This window comes from Camarhynchus parvulus, chromosome 3 (assembly GCF_901933205.1).
Source record: "Camarhynchus parvulus chromosome 3, STF_HiC, whole genome shotgun sequence".
In the NCBI taxonomy this organism is placed as follows: domain Eukaryota; kingdom Metazoa; phylum Chordata; class Aves; order Passeriformes; family Thraupidae; genus Camarhynchus; species Camarhynchus parvulus.
Genome location: NC_044573.1, coordinates 82,496,799 through 82,512,905, shown reverse-complemented (window position 1 = coordinate 82,512,905; position 16,107 = coordinate 82,496,799). Strand labels below are relative to the sequence as shown.

The 16,107-nt window shown below is 39.4% G+C and overlaps 1 protein-coding gene across 1 annotated transcript; it reads right to left on the bottom strand.

The window, feature by feature from the left end:
* Positions 1-11,575: 11,575 nt before the first annotated feature.
* On the bottom strand, positions 11,576-14,389 carry TMEM18 (transmembrane protein 18). Its single transcript, XM_030945611.1, has 5 exons — positions 14,245-14,389; positions 13,928-14,048; positions 13,251-13,305; positions 12,282-12,375; positions 11,576-12,189 (listed from the first exon to the last, which is right to left on the bottom strand). Exons 1-5 carry the CDS (start codon positions 14,290-14,292, stop codon positions 12,100-12,102), a joined length of 408 nt encoding a protein of 135 aa, XP_030801471.1. The 5' UTR covers positions 14,293-14,389; the 3' UTR covers positions 11,576-12,099.
* Positions 14,390-16,107: the final 1,718 nt, after the last annotated feature.

Below are 16,107 nucleotides of genomic sequence, written 5' to 3'. Positions count from 1 at the left end.
TCTTTTTTTTTTTTTTCATTTGGAATATTAGCTACATAGATTACATTTGTTTTCTGTCTTCCTCCTACCTTACTATTTGTATTTCCATTCCAAACACTAAGAGCATACTATCACATTGCAGAGAGGCTACAACAGCTCTCACACACTTTTTGGGAACCTTTTATCTTTGGTTCTTAAACTAGGAAATCATAACTGAACTTCACATAATGCATAATGTGCAGTATTTAGGAGACATAAGACTTAGTGAAACTTTGCTGTAGTGCAGAGCTTATCAGTATTTTCAAGCTGTAAACCCCATTTGAGAGGAAAATACGAAGTTTTCAGAAAAGTAAGAGTCAAAAAGGGAGTATTCCCTCTGGCTCCCCTCTGGTATCTACTGTCTTCTGTTTCTCCTCAGTGTCCATCCTGTTCCTTGTAGGAATTTTTCTCCTAATGCTTTGTCAAATTATTTCTTTATATGGTTATTTTTTTCATATTATAATTTTGTTCTAATAACTTACTGCTAGTTCTGTGCAGAGACTTTCCAGGGTTAACTGAAGTGCTGCTCGAGGAAGGGAATTGCTGGCATCACTTTAATGTAGAGGCAATCAATACAGACGTGCAGAGTGAAATACATCGGATCCATTACCTCTCTGCCTAACCAAGAAAGAACTAAGAAAAAGAAACTTGAGAGATCATACTGAGACAGACACTAAAAAAAGGAAGTTTCAGAGTGTTTTAAAAAATACTGGTCTATGCTGTCAGCCTGAGATCTGTCTATATTCCTCGATTATCCAAAGTGCTTATGTGCTGGCTCTCAAACTGCCCAGCAGAGGAACAAGCCTGGGCACACCACAAGGTCAGCTTAAATTCAAACCATTCTGGTTAAGGAATTTGAGCCACAGGATATATAGAACTGAAACAAGCCTGATGGGCCAAACCATGCCATAAATACCTGCTTTAAAGCAGTAAAAGCAAAGCCTATCCCCTCTGATTAAACAGGTCTGTGAGGAAGCATTTTGCAGTAGCATGGCTGCTACTGCAGCGATTTGTTAGGGCATTATCATAACACAGCATCTGCTCCTTTATATCCTTCTTTATAGCTCTGACTTTCAGAGAGATGGTAGTGATTGCCTCACATCTTTATTATATAAAAAGAGCTGTTTGCCAGTTCAGTGTTCAGGAAAAAAAAGTTTTTGTCAGTTACTCATCAATTTGCTCATCTGTTTGTCCTATGCAACATGATGATTTCAAGTCTGCTGACACTGTTACCCAAGGGAGTATGATTCATGCAATAATTTTCCTTCCTTCCTGCCTATTTCTTTTAAATTTGCTGGAACTTTAATACATCCCATACATATTTTTACCTTAAACTATTCTGTCCCTATTACCACAAAAGTAATTCATTCATTTAACTTTTAAAACATTTTTTTTTTTTATTATTTTAGATAGGAGTTTCCTAAGTATTAGACAAATACTTTCAATTAAGATGGAATACAATTTTGGTTTTGTACCCTTAACATCCATTCTTGCCAAGATACATATATTTTTTTTTCTTCTCTTGGAACATGAACACCTTCAAGAATAAAAATTAGCATTCATAAAGATACTTTTTTGTTTATAGAATCCATTATCACCAAGACTATGAGAGAATATTAGTAAAGTGGGCAATTTTTCCTTTTTCTATTGGGAGATCATTTAGATTCTCCAGGATACAGGGTCAACCAGAGGCCTTCTGAAGTAGTCTCCTGATACTGAATCCTGTAGATTAGAGCATGGCTTGTTGAAAGAAACCCATTAGGGCTTTCTGGGTGGGGCAAGACAGGACTTCCCATTCCTATGGTAAGGGAAAGGCAATTGAGGAAGGGACTGTGGTTGGCAGAAATTCGGCTTTGGTGGACTCAGATCAGGTGAATATGAAAATGCACCATATTGATCCTGGCTAAGACAAGGATGCCAGACTTGTGTGTTGAAATGGTCATGGCTACTGTCTTCATGCTCTAGATGAACTGAGATGGGGGAAGCCTTTTGACTTGTAAAGCACACCCACTCCAATCCCAAGAATAAAGGAACAAGGAGTAATATCTTGTGGTGAGTCTCCCTCCTCAGCAGGGTGCTAGAGGCAGTGCATGAGGTTTAGTGACTTTTAACTCTAAGCACTGACCTATTTATTAAGTTTTTGCTTGCTATTTCTGAAAAAGAGTTTTTATAGCCATGATTTGATGGGTTTAGAAGAGTTTCCAGGTTACATGAACAACATAACTTGGGTCACTCTCACAGGAGCTCTTGTGGAGGATTTTAAAGCAAGGAATATGCTATCTTTTCCCTGAGAAAGCTCGCATGCTGTAAGAAGAATTTCTTTTTACTTCACTGTCCATTTCTATTTTCCTTCACATAGATGTTTTCTCCTTTCCTTGTCCCAGATGGCTGCTCTCCTATATCCACCACTACCACAAAAACTTTCACCTTATCATGTGGCTTTCTCTTCCAGGTATTTTTTCCTCTGCTTATTGGTTTGGTTTTTCTTAACTATTCCCTCCAAACATTAGATTAAAAAAAAATCTTTAAACAAACAAAAGCATATTTAACTTCAATGCCTCATTTCCCCCAGATCTGTTTCTATACCTGCCAGGTTTGTTTCTGTGCAGGAGTTCCATTTCAAACCTCTTCCCTTTTGCTGAGCACGTCATCCTACAGGAGTGGTCTGTGAAGCTGCAATTGTCCTTCAAGGTCTCTTACGTCTCAGTCACTCTGGAAGTCTCCACTTTGGCCTTTAAAAGAGCATCTTCTAAATAGCTGAAACATGGATGAAAGTTCACTGTTACCACATCCATGCTCTTTCTTCTTTTTCACATCAAACACCTCTTATTTGTGGTGCTAGCCCTTTGCTAGAGCTGTCATTAGTTTTAGCCAGTTTTGTGCCTCTAGAAAGGAGCTGATTCACACCTGAATCCCCTGGGAGGAAAAACAGGAAGTACTCTTATGATTCTTTGCCCATAAGAGGGCAAAGATGTTGTTTGGAGGCAACACCCTGCTTCAACCTGTTAAAGAGAAAATTACTGCAATGCTATAATTTACACACAGACATTCTGAATGGACAGTAAAGCATGCAGAAAATCATGAGAAATTATAAAGTCATGCTTTAGTTGTTTGCCTTTAGAGGAGTCCTCATGTTTTTGAAATTTTAGAACTTAGAATCTTCTCACACTTTTGATACTAATTCCAGTAAAACTACACATAACAGCATTGTAGGCGTCCTCCTTCATCTCACAATCCTAAATCTACGTCATCAGACCTTTTAACCAGATTGGAAGATCCTGTACACAGTTAAACCCATGGAAACAGAGTAATATAAGGCCTAAATTAAATTACAGTAAATGTCAGAATATGTTAAGATGACAAAATTGGTCTATTTTCCAGTCCTACATAGCAATGGAGCCCTCTAAGGGTTACAAAGCAAACTGATCACTTTCTAACCAAGATAGATTATGGCCAGATATGTATTTAATTGAGAAAACGATGCCACTTGATCTTTTCTTTTTGGTTATTTAATACAGCTATAGTACCTCACATTACTGGGTTAAATTTAAATAAGATGACAACTCTAAAAGGATCTATTCTACAGAAATGATCAAAGCTAATGGTATTGAGTGACAATGATTGTTGCAAATTGGAATAGAATTAATATGTCTCTACCTAATGAGCATACATACAAGGAAGTCAGAAGGCTTTGGTGTTGTTTAATCGAGTATGATATTTTAACCTATAATTTGCTAGGTAAAATAAATATTATTAACAATAATAATCATAGAATAATAAATCTAATGCAATTAGCATACTTTCAGCTTTTTCATTCAATATTTTGTGTGAAGATTCCACTTTTAAAAGAAGGTTGTTTTTATTAGAGCGGACAAGGTCTCAATTTTTCAATTGAAAAGGATTTTTGGTAATATTTCTGGAATTTGTCAAGATTGATATCTATTCCCACACATGAGAATTAAAGAAGCAGTCAGTCAAAAACCATGATGATAATAATATTCTTTTTTTCCCTCTGTATTTTTATCTTACTTGGCATTTCTATTTCCTGATCATGATAGAACCATGCCAAGTTGTCTTTAGGTCCGTTAATTTTACTTAATTTCATGTTATAAATACATTGATGCGATTTGAAATTCATACCACAAAAAACAATTTGAAAGACTCCAATGGATTTCACTCCACTTAAGACTGTGTGTCTTTTTGGATGATTTCTATTAACATTGACGTCTTGAAGTCATAAATTGAAAAAGGCTGAGAGACTTGTGGTTGTTCAGCCTGGAGAAGAGAAGATTCTGGTGAGACCTTGGAACACCTTCCAGTACCTAGAGGGGACCTTCAAGAGACCTGGAGAGAGACTTTTGACAAGGGCGTGTAGCGACAGGACAAGGCGGAATGACTTCAGGCTGAAAGAGAGTAGGTTTACATTAGACATTAGGAAGAAAATCTCCACTTTGAGGATGGTAAGACATTGGTACAGGCTTTCCAGAGAAGCTGTGGATGTCCCATCCCTGGAACTTTCCAAGGCCAGGTAGGATGGTGCTCTGAGTAACCCAGTCTAGCGAGTAGCATCTCTGCCCATGGCAGTGGGGTTGGAATTAGGTTCAAAGATTCCTCCAATCCAAGCATTCTATAATTCTACAAAATTCCAATGGACTTGATGATGCTTGGGAATCTCTTCCAACTCAGAATAATCTGTCATTCTGTGAATTTCTTCAGAGCTTGGAGAAGAACTTAATTTTTCTTTTGACATAAATGTATAAATTACTATCTTCAGTATATTTCATTTAAATTAAAACTTGCCAAACTTTTTATAAACTTCATGCAAGTTAATGGTTTAGGGAACCACAGCTCATGTATAAACTGTTTTCTGTACATTTTCAAGTTATTTTTTTTAAGTATCAAAGTTACTGACAAATCAGCTTCTGAAGGACCACTATTTAATAATTTTTTGAATTTTTACTTCTACTTCAAAGAGAATTACATGCCGTCACATACCATTATAATTGCCATTGTCTGCTCACATCCAGTCAGCTAATTTTGCATTTTACATTTATTCTTCCTACAACATGGTGGAGAGCAGAAAACTTGTATAACATACACTATTTACCAATCTATTTGAATTTTTGATGGCAAAAATCAATAAAGCAATTTGCTAGAAAGAAATCAGTCTCATAAGCCTTTTTTATAAGTTAACTCTTTTTAATCAGATGGATGTTGTGTCTCACTTTTTGGTAATTACTGTAGAATTAATTGTTGAATGTAGGACTTAGGGACATTGAAAAAACAAAAAAGATAAAACTGAACTGTTTTGTTTGTGTTGATTCTGGGACTTAAAAAAACAGCCTGTGATTACTTACAAAAGCTCTCACTATCAATTAACATACAAATCCAACACCCTTAAGTAAAACCATTAAATCTGTCTCTAAGGCCATTTTTCAACACTGCTGTGGATCGAATGTATTTAAACAACTAAAATCTTACAGTTCCCTGTATTCTGCTAGAAAATACTTTGCAATAAAGAGCCAAAGGCTTCCACGTTATTTGTTTAGTAAATCAGCTTCCTGATTTTTGTGCTGCTTTTGCTTGAGGACAGACATTACAAATCACATTCTCTCCAGGACAGCTATAGGAAAATGATTACTCTCACTAATCCCTAAATCAAGGTGATGAGTATTTTATCAAAGACAGTTATGGACCTAAATGGTTCACGTCTTGTTCATGTCATATTAAAACCCTCCCAAGCTTAGTGTTCTTTAAGATCAAGGTGTATTGGTTCTGATTATATGAAAAACCTCACATCCTCCTTCGCTGACTGAAACTACTCAGGTATGTTTATTTCACAGTTCTGACAGATGAGTGTGATTTCAGTGACAGATCCTACCCTAGACACCTCTTTGTCCACCTGAATGTCATTCTGCCTTCCCGTGGGTCACTATGCAAACTCTTCTTGATGGAACAGAAGGGGAGAAAGGTACACAAGATTGTATTTCTTTGATTCAGGGCTGGATTAACAAGTCTATTGCAAATGACACTTGGAACTGGTCCATTTTAAGTCATATGCCTTGTTTCAATCAGTTCTGCTGAATGCCTTGTTAATTATGACAATGTTTTGAGATGAAAGAGGTAATACATTTGATCCTGTCCTGTTAGTTTCAATCGGTTCTAACTTTAGACAGTGCCAAAGAAAACAGGACCATGATTTCAGCGGGACCACTTAAAATGAGTGCTTGTAGCAGTGTAGCATATTACCAGTTACAGCTCCTTTCCTGGCTTCATTACGCCTCTGAAACTATATGAGAAAGGTTCCTACAGTTCATATTTATATGAAAAATAAACACAAATATAGGAAATATAGAGGCCTTTCTTTGGAGTCCCCTGAGATATTTTCCATTCAGTACAACACTGTTCTGGTATTACAGCAAAACAGTGGTGTAAGTATGACCACAATTCAGAGAAACTAGTTAGAAGAAGATAGATTATAAAACAGAGGTCCAAAAACTCCATCAGGTTTGACTTATAAGGCTGGTATTTCTCAAGCATGTTGCATTTTAATTGCCTAATTGTTGTTATGTGAATGTGAATGCTGTGAGGAAGTGGGACAATGTCCATTCAACTGTAAGTCTATATTTTTCAACAGGTGGTGTGTGGAAAATAGAACCCAGATGAATAGCAAAGATAAAAAACACCAGGCTCAAAACCTGGTACACAAAGGAGAACATCAAGTGGAGAACACTGCACACAGACCTTCTCAAATGAAGTCACAAAACCTCTAAACACTCCAAAGCACTGTTTGCCAGGTGGTGGAGAAAGTCTGAAGTGACTTCTGAGGACTTCATTCATGACTGTAAGTGACTGCCAGCTGTCACATAACAAGGACAGACATTGTAATATTGCATTATGCAATGGTAAATAACAAAGAAATAGAGGACATGCAGCAGCTCCATCGGTTTGTGAACTACACTGCTTCAGGAAAGTTTCCTGCATATTTGTCACACAATAATGTAATTATTTTTCATTGTTATATTACTTTTTAATTGGTTGAAGACAGAATCCTCCTCATGAAATTTTGGTGTGAAGGAATAGGGTATTTATTCCCTTGATGCATTAAGAAATTTTAAAACACATATATACTTTCTGCCTCTGGAAACGTTTATGTACCTCATCACTGCTCCTTTTAAACGTAAAAAGCAAGAGTTCCAAGAAACACCTGAAAGTGGCTCAACATGTATCTTAGAGCTCAGGTAACAGTTTATGTTTTCAGAGGCTACAGTCCAAGGCTTCCTGGTCATTCCAAAATGCTGCAGTATTTGTGAAGCTATGGTGGAAAGTGCTATTGACCCGTCTCAAAAGGAAAGCTTTGAGTCAGCTTTTGCGTGTGAGACAGTGACATCCAGCGGTGAGTTTCGTTGCCTGCACTGATCTCTTCCCCGATGGACAGAAAAACATCAATACTTTTATTTAGTTGAAACACATTAAAATATTTCAAACATATTTTAAAATATTTTAAAATATTTCAATAGAAAAATATACACAGTGTTTGTGTTCCCTAAAAAAATACTTAGATATAATAAATATAAAAATGCTGTGTTCACCTGAAGGGAAAAATTACAGAATCACAGAATGGGTCACATTGGAAAGGACCACAGAGAGTCCACCTTGGCTAACCTCCTTGCTCAAGCAGGGTCACCCTAGTGCACATTCTACAGGATTGTATCCAGAATGTTTAACCAAGCTTACAATAAAAGTATGCAAAAACGTTTAGCTGTATTTGAAGAAATAGAACATTTCCTACACTACAGCTGTATTCTATCTTGTTCAGACAAAGAATCACTACTCCTCTTTTTCCTGAAAATCTCAGTTCCTATAAAAATTGAGCTTATGATTCTCAACACCCACAAAGCCATTCTTTGTAAACTCTTGCTCCATTTGGGATTCACAGCCCCAGCAGATCACCATCTAACTCAAACACAGCTTTTCTAGAGTAGATTCCTCCTTTCAAGATCCAGCTGTTGAAGAGCACTAAGACTGTACTTCAAAGTTCTTTGTTTATACACTCAAGGATGTAGAAGACCTCAATTCAGTGTCCTTCTTTGCCTTTTGGAGACAGGTGAGGTTTTTTATTGGAGATGGATATCAATGTAGCTACAAAGCTAGGAAATACTGCTGAGGAAGAGACATTTAAAATCCCTTATTGAATCTGTTCCATTTGATCTGCTATCATGAGATTCGTTGGACCAAAATGAGGCTAAAATACATCCTACATTAAGAATATGATACTTCAGTGGATATGGAAAAAGAGGGCATTCTAGGTTCTCATATTTGAAAACTCATCAGTTATTACTTTTTTATAGGAAACAAGGCCAAGCTCAAATTCCAGCAAATTTGCCAATTAATTTTTGATAACCTGTCTTTTCACAGATTATCATTATTTCACAGTGCAGCAAAATTACATTCTACTATGACAAAGTTGCCAGGTTAATATTACTTTCTCCCTTATAATGTTTTTCCATGAAGCTGACACCATGTGCTGTCATGGAAAGACACATTATGGTAGGCCAAAGACCTGAGTCACAGCCTTTGAGATACACAAACCAGTAACAAATCACCTCTGTCTTGTCTCACTCTCCAAAGGAACCAGTTGAGCAGCTACCAGTTTTCTGTATACATGTTTGGAAAGGAAATTACTGGCTCTTTCACAAGCAACCTAAATTCAGGCTTCCCAATTAAAAGCAAAGGCATTCCACCAGTCTTAAACATTTGGCTCTCCTTCACTTACACATACAAATTCTAAGCAGGCCGAACAGCCTCTAAATCCATGATCTAATTATTTTGGTTTGTCAGCAAGGAGGCCCAAACTTAATGTTATTGTACTATCACATCATAAATCCAGACTCATGACGAAAAGAAGTCATGCTTCACTTACTGAATGTTTCTCTTATGGTTTATGATACCTACTTAAAAAAAATAACCACAAAAAACCAAAGCAAACTGACAAACAACTTAGTGTTAAACTAAGTGTTTCTTAGGTAAGTTTAGGTAGAGATCACAGATAAATTTGAGTCTTTCTGAAATATTTTTCTGACAAACACACATGCCCATGCAAGACAAGAAAGTCATACAAGACAGCCAAAAAGACTTCACTAAGGGCAAATCGTGTCTGACCCACGTGGTGGCCTTTTATGGTGGAGTGACTGCAACAGTCAACAAGGGAATGGACAGATGCCATCTACATAGACTTGTGCCTGTGACCAGTCCCACACATCATCATCACTGAACTGGAGACACATGGATTTGAAGTGTGGACTGTTCTGTGGGTAAGAAACTGGCTGGATGGACACAAGTAGAGGATTGTAGTCAATTGCTCACATCCAGGTGGAAGCCAGTGACAAGTGGTGTCCCTCAGAGCCCTAGTCTTGACATTGGTGCCCTTTAGTGCTTTAACAATAACACTGTGAGATGCAGTGCAACCTCAGCAAGTTTGCAGATGACACAAAGCTGAGCGGTGCAGGTGACACAAAGAAGGAAGGAGCGTCATCTAGAGATGTTCAGCCTGGAGAAAACACCAAGGGACCTGGTTGCAGCTTTTCAGTATTTAAAGGGTGCTTACAAAAAAGAGGGGGAGCAGCTTTCTATGAGGACATGTAGTGATAGAACAAAGGAGATCAGCTTTCAACTAAAAGAGGGCAGGTTTAGATTAGTTGTTAGGAGGAAAGTCTTCCTCACAAAATGGCGAGGCCCTGGTTGCTCAGAGAAGCTGGATGCTTCAACCTGGCAGTGTTCAAGGCCAGGCAGGATTGGGTCTTTGGCCACCCAGTCTAGTGGGTGGAATCCTGACCACGGCCGGTGGGTCAGAACTAAATGATCTTCAAGGTCTCCTTCAACCCACGTGTTTTTGTGATATACGGAAACCACATTTTTGTGTTTGTGAAAATTTATCTCACCTGTTTCTTATTGTAGTTCCAGGAGTCAGGGAAGGTTTTAAACTCACAAATTTGAGACCGTCATCCTTCAAAAAATACTGATATAATTTTTGAATTTGGAGCTGTTTATGCTTTTATAAAGCAATACTTCTAGAACACAAAAAAAAAATGCCATCATGCTTTTGAAACCAAGTATTATCCATCTTTTTACCAACATTACACAGAAGATAGGCAAAATAGCAAACTATTTAGAGAAAATTTGCCTTGGATGTACTAAATAAGGCACACTGTTTTCCACGGCAAGGCTTGTTGCTCAGCTGCTCTGAACCTCCTCACTTACTGTGAATCAAATTCATACAGTTCACATTGTGAAATGAAGGTTACTTGCTAACAGGTGTTATCCCCATATGAAGTATTACAGCTTCAAGTGTGTGATACTAAAACAATTGTGCACTGATTTGTTGCAGAAGTTATTACCAGGAAAGTCGGGAGCACAACATTTGAGTGGTCATGCTTAGGGCCATGTGTGAAAATTGCAAGTCTCCCCATCAAACTGTAGGAGCAAGGCTGAACTTTTATAAACCAGCCTGGAAGGACAACATCCTGGGTATATGAAATCAAAAAGGTCTGTTCCTTGGTCCTGGTGACAGCTGCCCCAGCCCACCTGGCAGGCATTTGGACAGACTCCCTTCAATCCTTCCCAAAAAAGCACACAATATCTACTAAACCACTCGAAATTTCTCCATACAGTTGATACCACCCAACACTGCACCAAGAGTCGCAGGAGAACGGCCAGAATTCTATTAAGTTTGCTAATATAAAATAGCCTAGCTGACAGTAGCTATGAATGGAGCAATGAGTGGGTAAAGGAATACCAGAGGCATGGGAAATGTAAAGAAATGGATCCAACACTAACACTTCACTGCCCTTTCAGTAGAGGTTCACTTTGTCCCTGTTTAGGAAACTTGTAAACTGTGTATGACATGCATCTGCTCTCTTCCTCAAGTCCCTATCTCCACTCTTGTGAATTACTTTAATTCAAGTAATTAAAATTTGTTTCACAAATACTTCCTCAGCTTATAAATTTACTAGTGTTCTGCAATTCTGTACCCAAATATTTTTCACACTAGAATAAGATCAGTTTTGTAGATCACCTTTCCTGTCTTAAATGACAGCTATTTTAGACAGAACAGTACATCTCCACACAAAGATACAACTTTTACTAAATATGGACAGTCTCCACTGTGTCCACACCCCTTCTCCAATTAACCTTAATTCAATAAAAACAGGCTACTTGAAGCAAAACTAAAGCCTTCTTCATTTTTAACTATTTGTAATTTTCAGTTATTTATTTTAAAAAAACATTTAAAAGGGAACAAAATTGCACATAACATTACTAAGTTTCTTCCCTTCCTTTCTGTTCTACAAAGAAGCATAAAACGATCAAATTTTCATCCAGTTTTAAAATATGTATTTATCTAGAAGCCTTAAAAACATGAAGTATAAATTTAAAGAAATGCAGAGATAATTTTTAATTATTTACACAAATTAAACTGGGGAATTTGCCAAACTGGGAATTTTAATGAGACAAAAAGAAGGAAAAATTCTGATTAAAAATGAATACAAATCAACTCAACTTAAGATACAGTAAGTGGATAGTTTTATTTATAAAATGCCACTGTCACACAGTACACATAGGAAGTATGAAACTTGATTTATAAAGAAGTGAAGCGCTTCACAGAAGCATGGATTCCTGAGTTATTCTGAATAAAATCTCTCATTTACTGTAATTCACAACACAGCTCCAATTGGCTTAAGCAGCAGAATAACTGGTACTTGATAAGCACAGAATAAAGACATAGTAAAAAAATATACAGGCAAATGGAAACTGGGATTGTGTCTCAACAATACAAACAGCCTTGTTCATGGAGGGAAACAATCATACACTGAAGGGCAAAAGACTTGTTAAGACTGGTTTCATAATTTCACAGCCAATTCAAATGTACTGTAGATACCTGCTTTCACCTCAATGCCCACAGCCACAATCATGAAGTCCTCTTGACACCAGACACAAAAATACTTCAGTTCCTGCATACCCTTACAGAAGGACTGATTATCCAGACAGGCATTATTACAACTGAAGAAAAAAAGTCTGGCACTTTCATTTCTTTTTCTCTTTTTCTACTTTCCTTCTCTGCTGTAGCATCTTTAGTTCAGTCATTACATTCAAAGTTCTGTAAACCCAGGAGACCTGAAAAGAAAGTAAATTATTAAATTCAACTAATTCATATACTTTACTTATTCATTTACTGAAATCATCTATGTCAATGAACACATACATACCACAATTATAATAGTATTCACCAGCAGTGGCGCTGAAAATACAAGTGAAATGAACATTCCTCTTGAATCAAAGTATTGGTATTTAGAAAAGAGCCTGAAAGAAATAAAAAGAAAATTAAAGACAAAGCTTTATTTAGGGTAGTTCACACATTCAACTTTCCCAGCAACTATTCTACATGGACACATCATCCCACATCTTGGGATCACCAAGCACAGGCCAGCATTCTACTGCATTAAGTCAGAAAAAAAGAGGCAGTTGATACTTCTTCAGTTATAAATATTAGTATCGGTCTTTCTCTTCCTTACAGTTTTACTGTGTAAAAGCTAACTAACATGTCTGACTACAACAGTGCATCACAAATCATGCTTATTCTGAAGCTCCTGAAATGACTGTTTAGGTATTTTGCTTACTTATAACAGAAAATATAACAAAAATAATAAATGAAGCAAAGCTGTAATTAGGTCATTTATGCCTGAAACATGACTACAACTAGATGCCAGCATAAAGTGGTGTTAAACACGTAACTTTCAGTGATATCAGGGAAAGATGAAGTCAATGCTCAAAATATCAAATAAACCATCAGTTTAATTCTGGTATACACATTTAGTAAAACAGGCAAATGCTAATGTTTGTTATACATAGAAATAAGTATATAAAGCAGCAGTGGTATTTTTGGGAAGTGGTTCTTCAACTATTAAACATGAATACCAATCCCTCCCCAAACAAACAAAGAAACAAAACCCACCAAAAAAACCCCAAAAAATCCACCATAGTTCACATTCTTTCCCCCTTAACCGCAGCACTCTGCTTTTCTCTCAGTTCTTTGATGAGTTAGTTTACAAGCATCCATATAAACAGATTTTAAGCAGTACAATAAACGCATGCTATCATTATTATTTCTTAATAGTATGTGATAACTATGTTGTACGGTACAGTTTTATTCAAAAAATGAAAGTGAAAACATTTACCTCCAATTCATGGCTGCTAATTCATTGATATATTCAGCACAGTACACTAAGCCCACTATAAATAAAAGAAAAAAATTAGACTTGTTATTTCTTTAAAAATAAATTGCTCATAATAGATCATCTAATCTAAATCCATGTGGTCTTAAACCAAAGTTGGTACATGTTCTGCCAGTCAGCCATGACTGCTTTGGCTAGGCAAGGTCCCTGTGGACTCTCAGGCTGATAAACCCTGGGATAACACAAGCTGTTACTGCAATGTGCAAGCCACTCTTGCTCTTCCTCATGCCATTATCACGGCCGTCAGCAGGGCACATAGTGAACTTGCTTCAGAAACTAAAGCTGACCGTATTCACCGAACTGCACCATTAGAACAAGGCAGAGTACAAAGCAACTGCTGGCTCTCAGTCGATTTCTTTTGTGCTTCTCCAGCACAGAACATTTCTTCGGGAAGCTGCGATACACACGGAAGTGATCACCTTACTCATCCCACTTCCTCGCCAAGGCCAGAGTTTTAAGTCACTACTTCATACATTTTCTTAGAAATAAAAGAAATACATATTTTTAGGTCATTGCAGGTTCTATAGCAGATTATCATCGACAGACAGACGCACTGTTGGCGGGGAAATGCGAGCTTGCAGGCACTGCTCTGGCAGCGCACAGCGTGCCCGGGCACTCACCCATGCAGAGGAAGTGCCCGACCTGCACCCGGCGGTGCTGCAGGGACGCGCACGTCAGCAGGAAGCAGAGCAGGTGGAAGGCGGCCAGCCCCAGCAGCCAGGGCTCCGACCAGTCCGTGCTCTGCGGGCACAGGGAAAGCGGGTCAGGCAGCGGCGGGACAAGGCGCGGCCACAGCGACCGAGCACGGCCGGTGTCGCTCACGGACCGCGCCCCGCAGCCTCCCGTACCAGGCTCGGCAAGGAGCGCGCCCCCAGCAAAGGCCTCTCCCCTCCCCGCCGGACAGCTCCGCTCCCCCGGGCAGCCCCGCTCCCCTCACCGCCAGCACGGCCGACAGCCCCGGCGGGCCGGGCACCGGCGTCTCCATGGCGGCGGCGGCAGAGCCGGTTCTCGCGAGACTCGGGCTGCCGCCGCTTCCCCTGCGGGGCGATGGCGGAAGGGGGCGGTGGGGCGTGGGGCGGCTCCGCCTTCCCCGAGGCGACGGGACCGCCGATGGTCGCGCGGTTTGGAACACGGGCTGAGGTGGCTCCGCACTCCCCGGTGGCTCCTTCTCCTGAGGGTGCCTCCGGTCGCGTGTTGAGCGTTTGGCGTCGGGCGGCCGCCAGTGTCCCGGTCCGCTCTGTGGGGTCCCGCTGGGCTCGGCGCTGTGGGTCGGTGGCCCAGCACTGGTGTTAGCTTTTGGTCTCCTGTCAGCAACACCCAGGGTTGGCTTTAGCGATGGAAGTGCAAGGAAGAAAGAGGTTTAAGCCCAGCTGGGAGTTCTTTAAAAACAAACACAGTTGAGCTCTCCAGGCAGGAACTTAAGTCAAACGAAAACCACTTTTGCTCTCCAAGTAAAGCCCCCCGTGACCCCCCGCCCACCTCGAGTGGCAGCGGGGCCCCCTCCTGTTACCGCCACTACAGCGGAGCTCAGGGACGCATTTTTTAACTTTGGAAGTTGAAAAAAAAAATATTATAATGGAAAGGGAACAAGAGACAGGTTAATCCTCTAGTTTATAATTCCATTTGCTAAATGCATATAGGTCTGGAAGAACCAACTATTCTTAAGACTTACCACTTAAAGAGCATTTCAAACTCAGATTCCTAACAGAGCCAAATCTAAATTAAAGAATTACATCTGTTGAACAAACACTGTTTTAGTATATATCTCCACATTCTGCTTTCATTGAGATTTTTTTTTCTGACATTTTAGCTTATCAGATGTGAAGCTTTGGCTTTTTTTTTTTCCAAATGTTTTGAAGTGCATGTATAAGTAAATATTTCAGATACTCTCTTAATTTAGTTTACCATATAGCCAGATATGAGTCATCAGAGTGACCTGGTCTCTCTTCACTGTCACACTTCTGCAGTTTAATGTGTGATGCCTGAAACTGAGGATTTTTTAAAATTATTTTTAGTTTTTTTGCTTTAGGTTTTTGTTAGTCTTTTTCTCAACAAAAATAGTATCTGAAGGCTAACCAAGGCTTTCACTTGAAGTGTTGTAAAATTAAGTAAGGTGATAGAAAGGTGGTAATTACCATTATTGTCTTAAAATTAAGACTAGGGGAAAAAAGTTATTTTTATCCCACGTTGTAGATTGGAAAACAAGACTGCAATAACATGGTCCTGTATGGGCCGGGGTCTGATCTGCTGGGAAGCAGCTCCCTGGAGAAGGACCTGGGGGTCCTGGTGGCCAACAAGCTGCTCACAAACCAGCGGTGTGTCCTTGTAGCCAAGAAGGCCAAAGGTATCCTGGGGTGCTTTGGGAAGAGCATTGCCAGCAGGTCACAGGAGGTGATCCTGTCCTTCTACTCAGCCCTGGTGAGGCACATCTGGAGTGCTGTGTCCAGTTCTGGGCTCCTCAGCACAAGAGAGATGTGGAGCACCTGGAGTGGGTCTCATGGAGGGCTACAAAGATGATTAAGGGACTGGAATGTCTCTTTTATGAGGAAAGACTTCTGTTCAGCCTCCAGAAGAGGTGATTGAGAGCGGACCTCATCAATGTCTGTCAGTATCTGAAGGGAGGGTGTCAGAAGGATGGACCAGGCTCTGCTCAGTGGTGCCCAGTAATAGGACAAGAGGCAATGGGCAGAAACTGATGCACAGGAAGTTCCACCTGAAGATGAGGAAGAACTTCTTCATTGTGTTGGTAACCAGGCACGGGAACAGATTGCCCAGAGAGGCTCTGGAGTCTCCATCCCTG

Coding starts and splice junctions, on each gene's coding strand:
- TMEM18 (XM_030945611.1), bottom strand. CDS start 14,292: ATGGAGACGCCGGTGCCCGGCCCGCCGGGGCTGTCGGCCGTGCTGGCG. Junction 13,306..13,927: donor CGGGCACTTCCTCTGCATGG/GTGAGTGCCCGG, acceptor TTTTATTTATAG/TGGGCTTAGTGTACTGTGCT. Junction 12,376..13,250: donor TTAGCAGCCATGAATTGGAG/GTAAATGTTTTC, acceptor TATTTCTTTCAG/GCTCTTTTCTAAATACCAAT.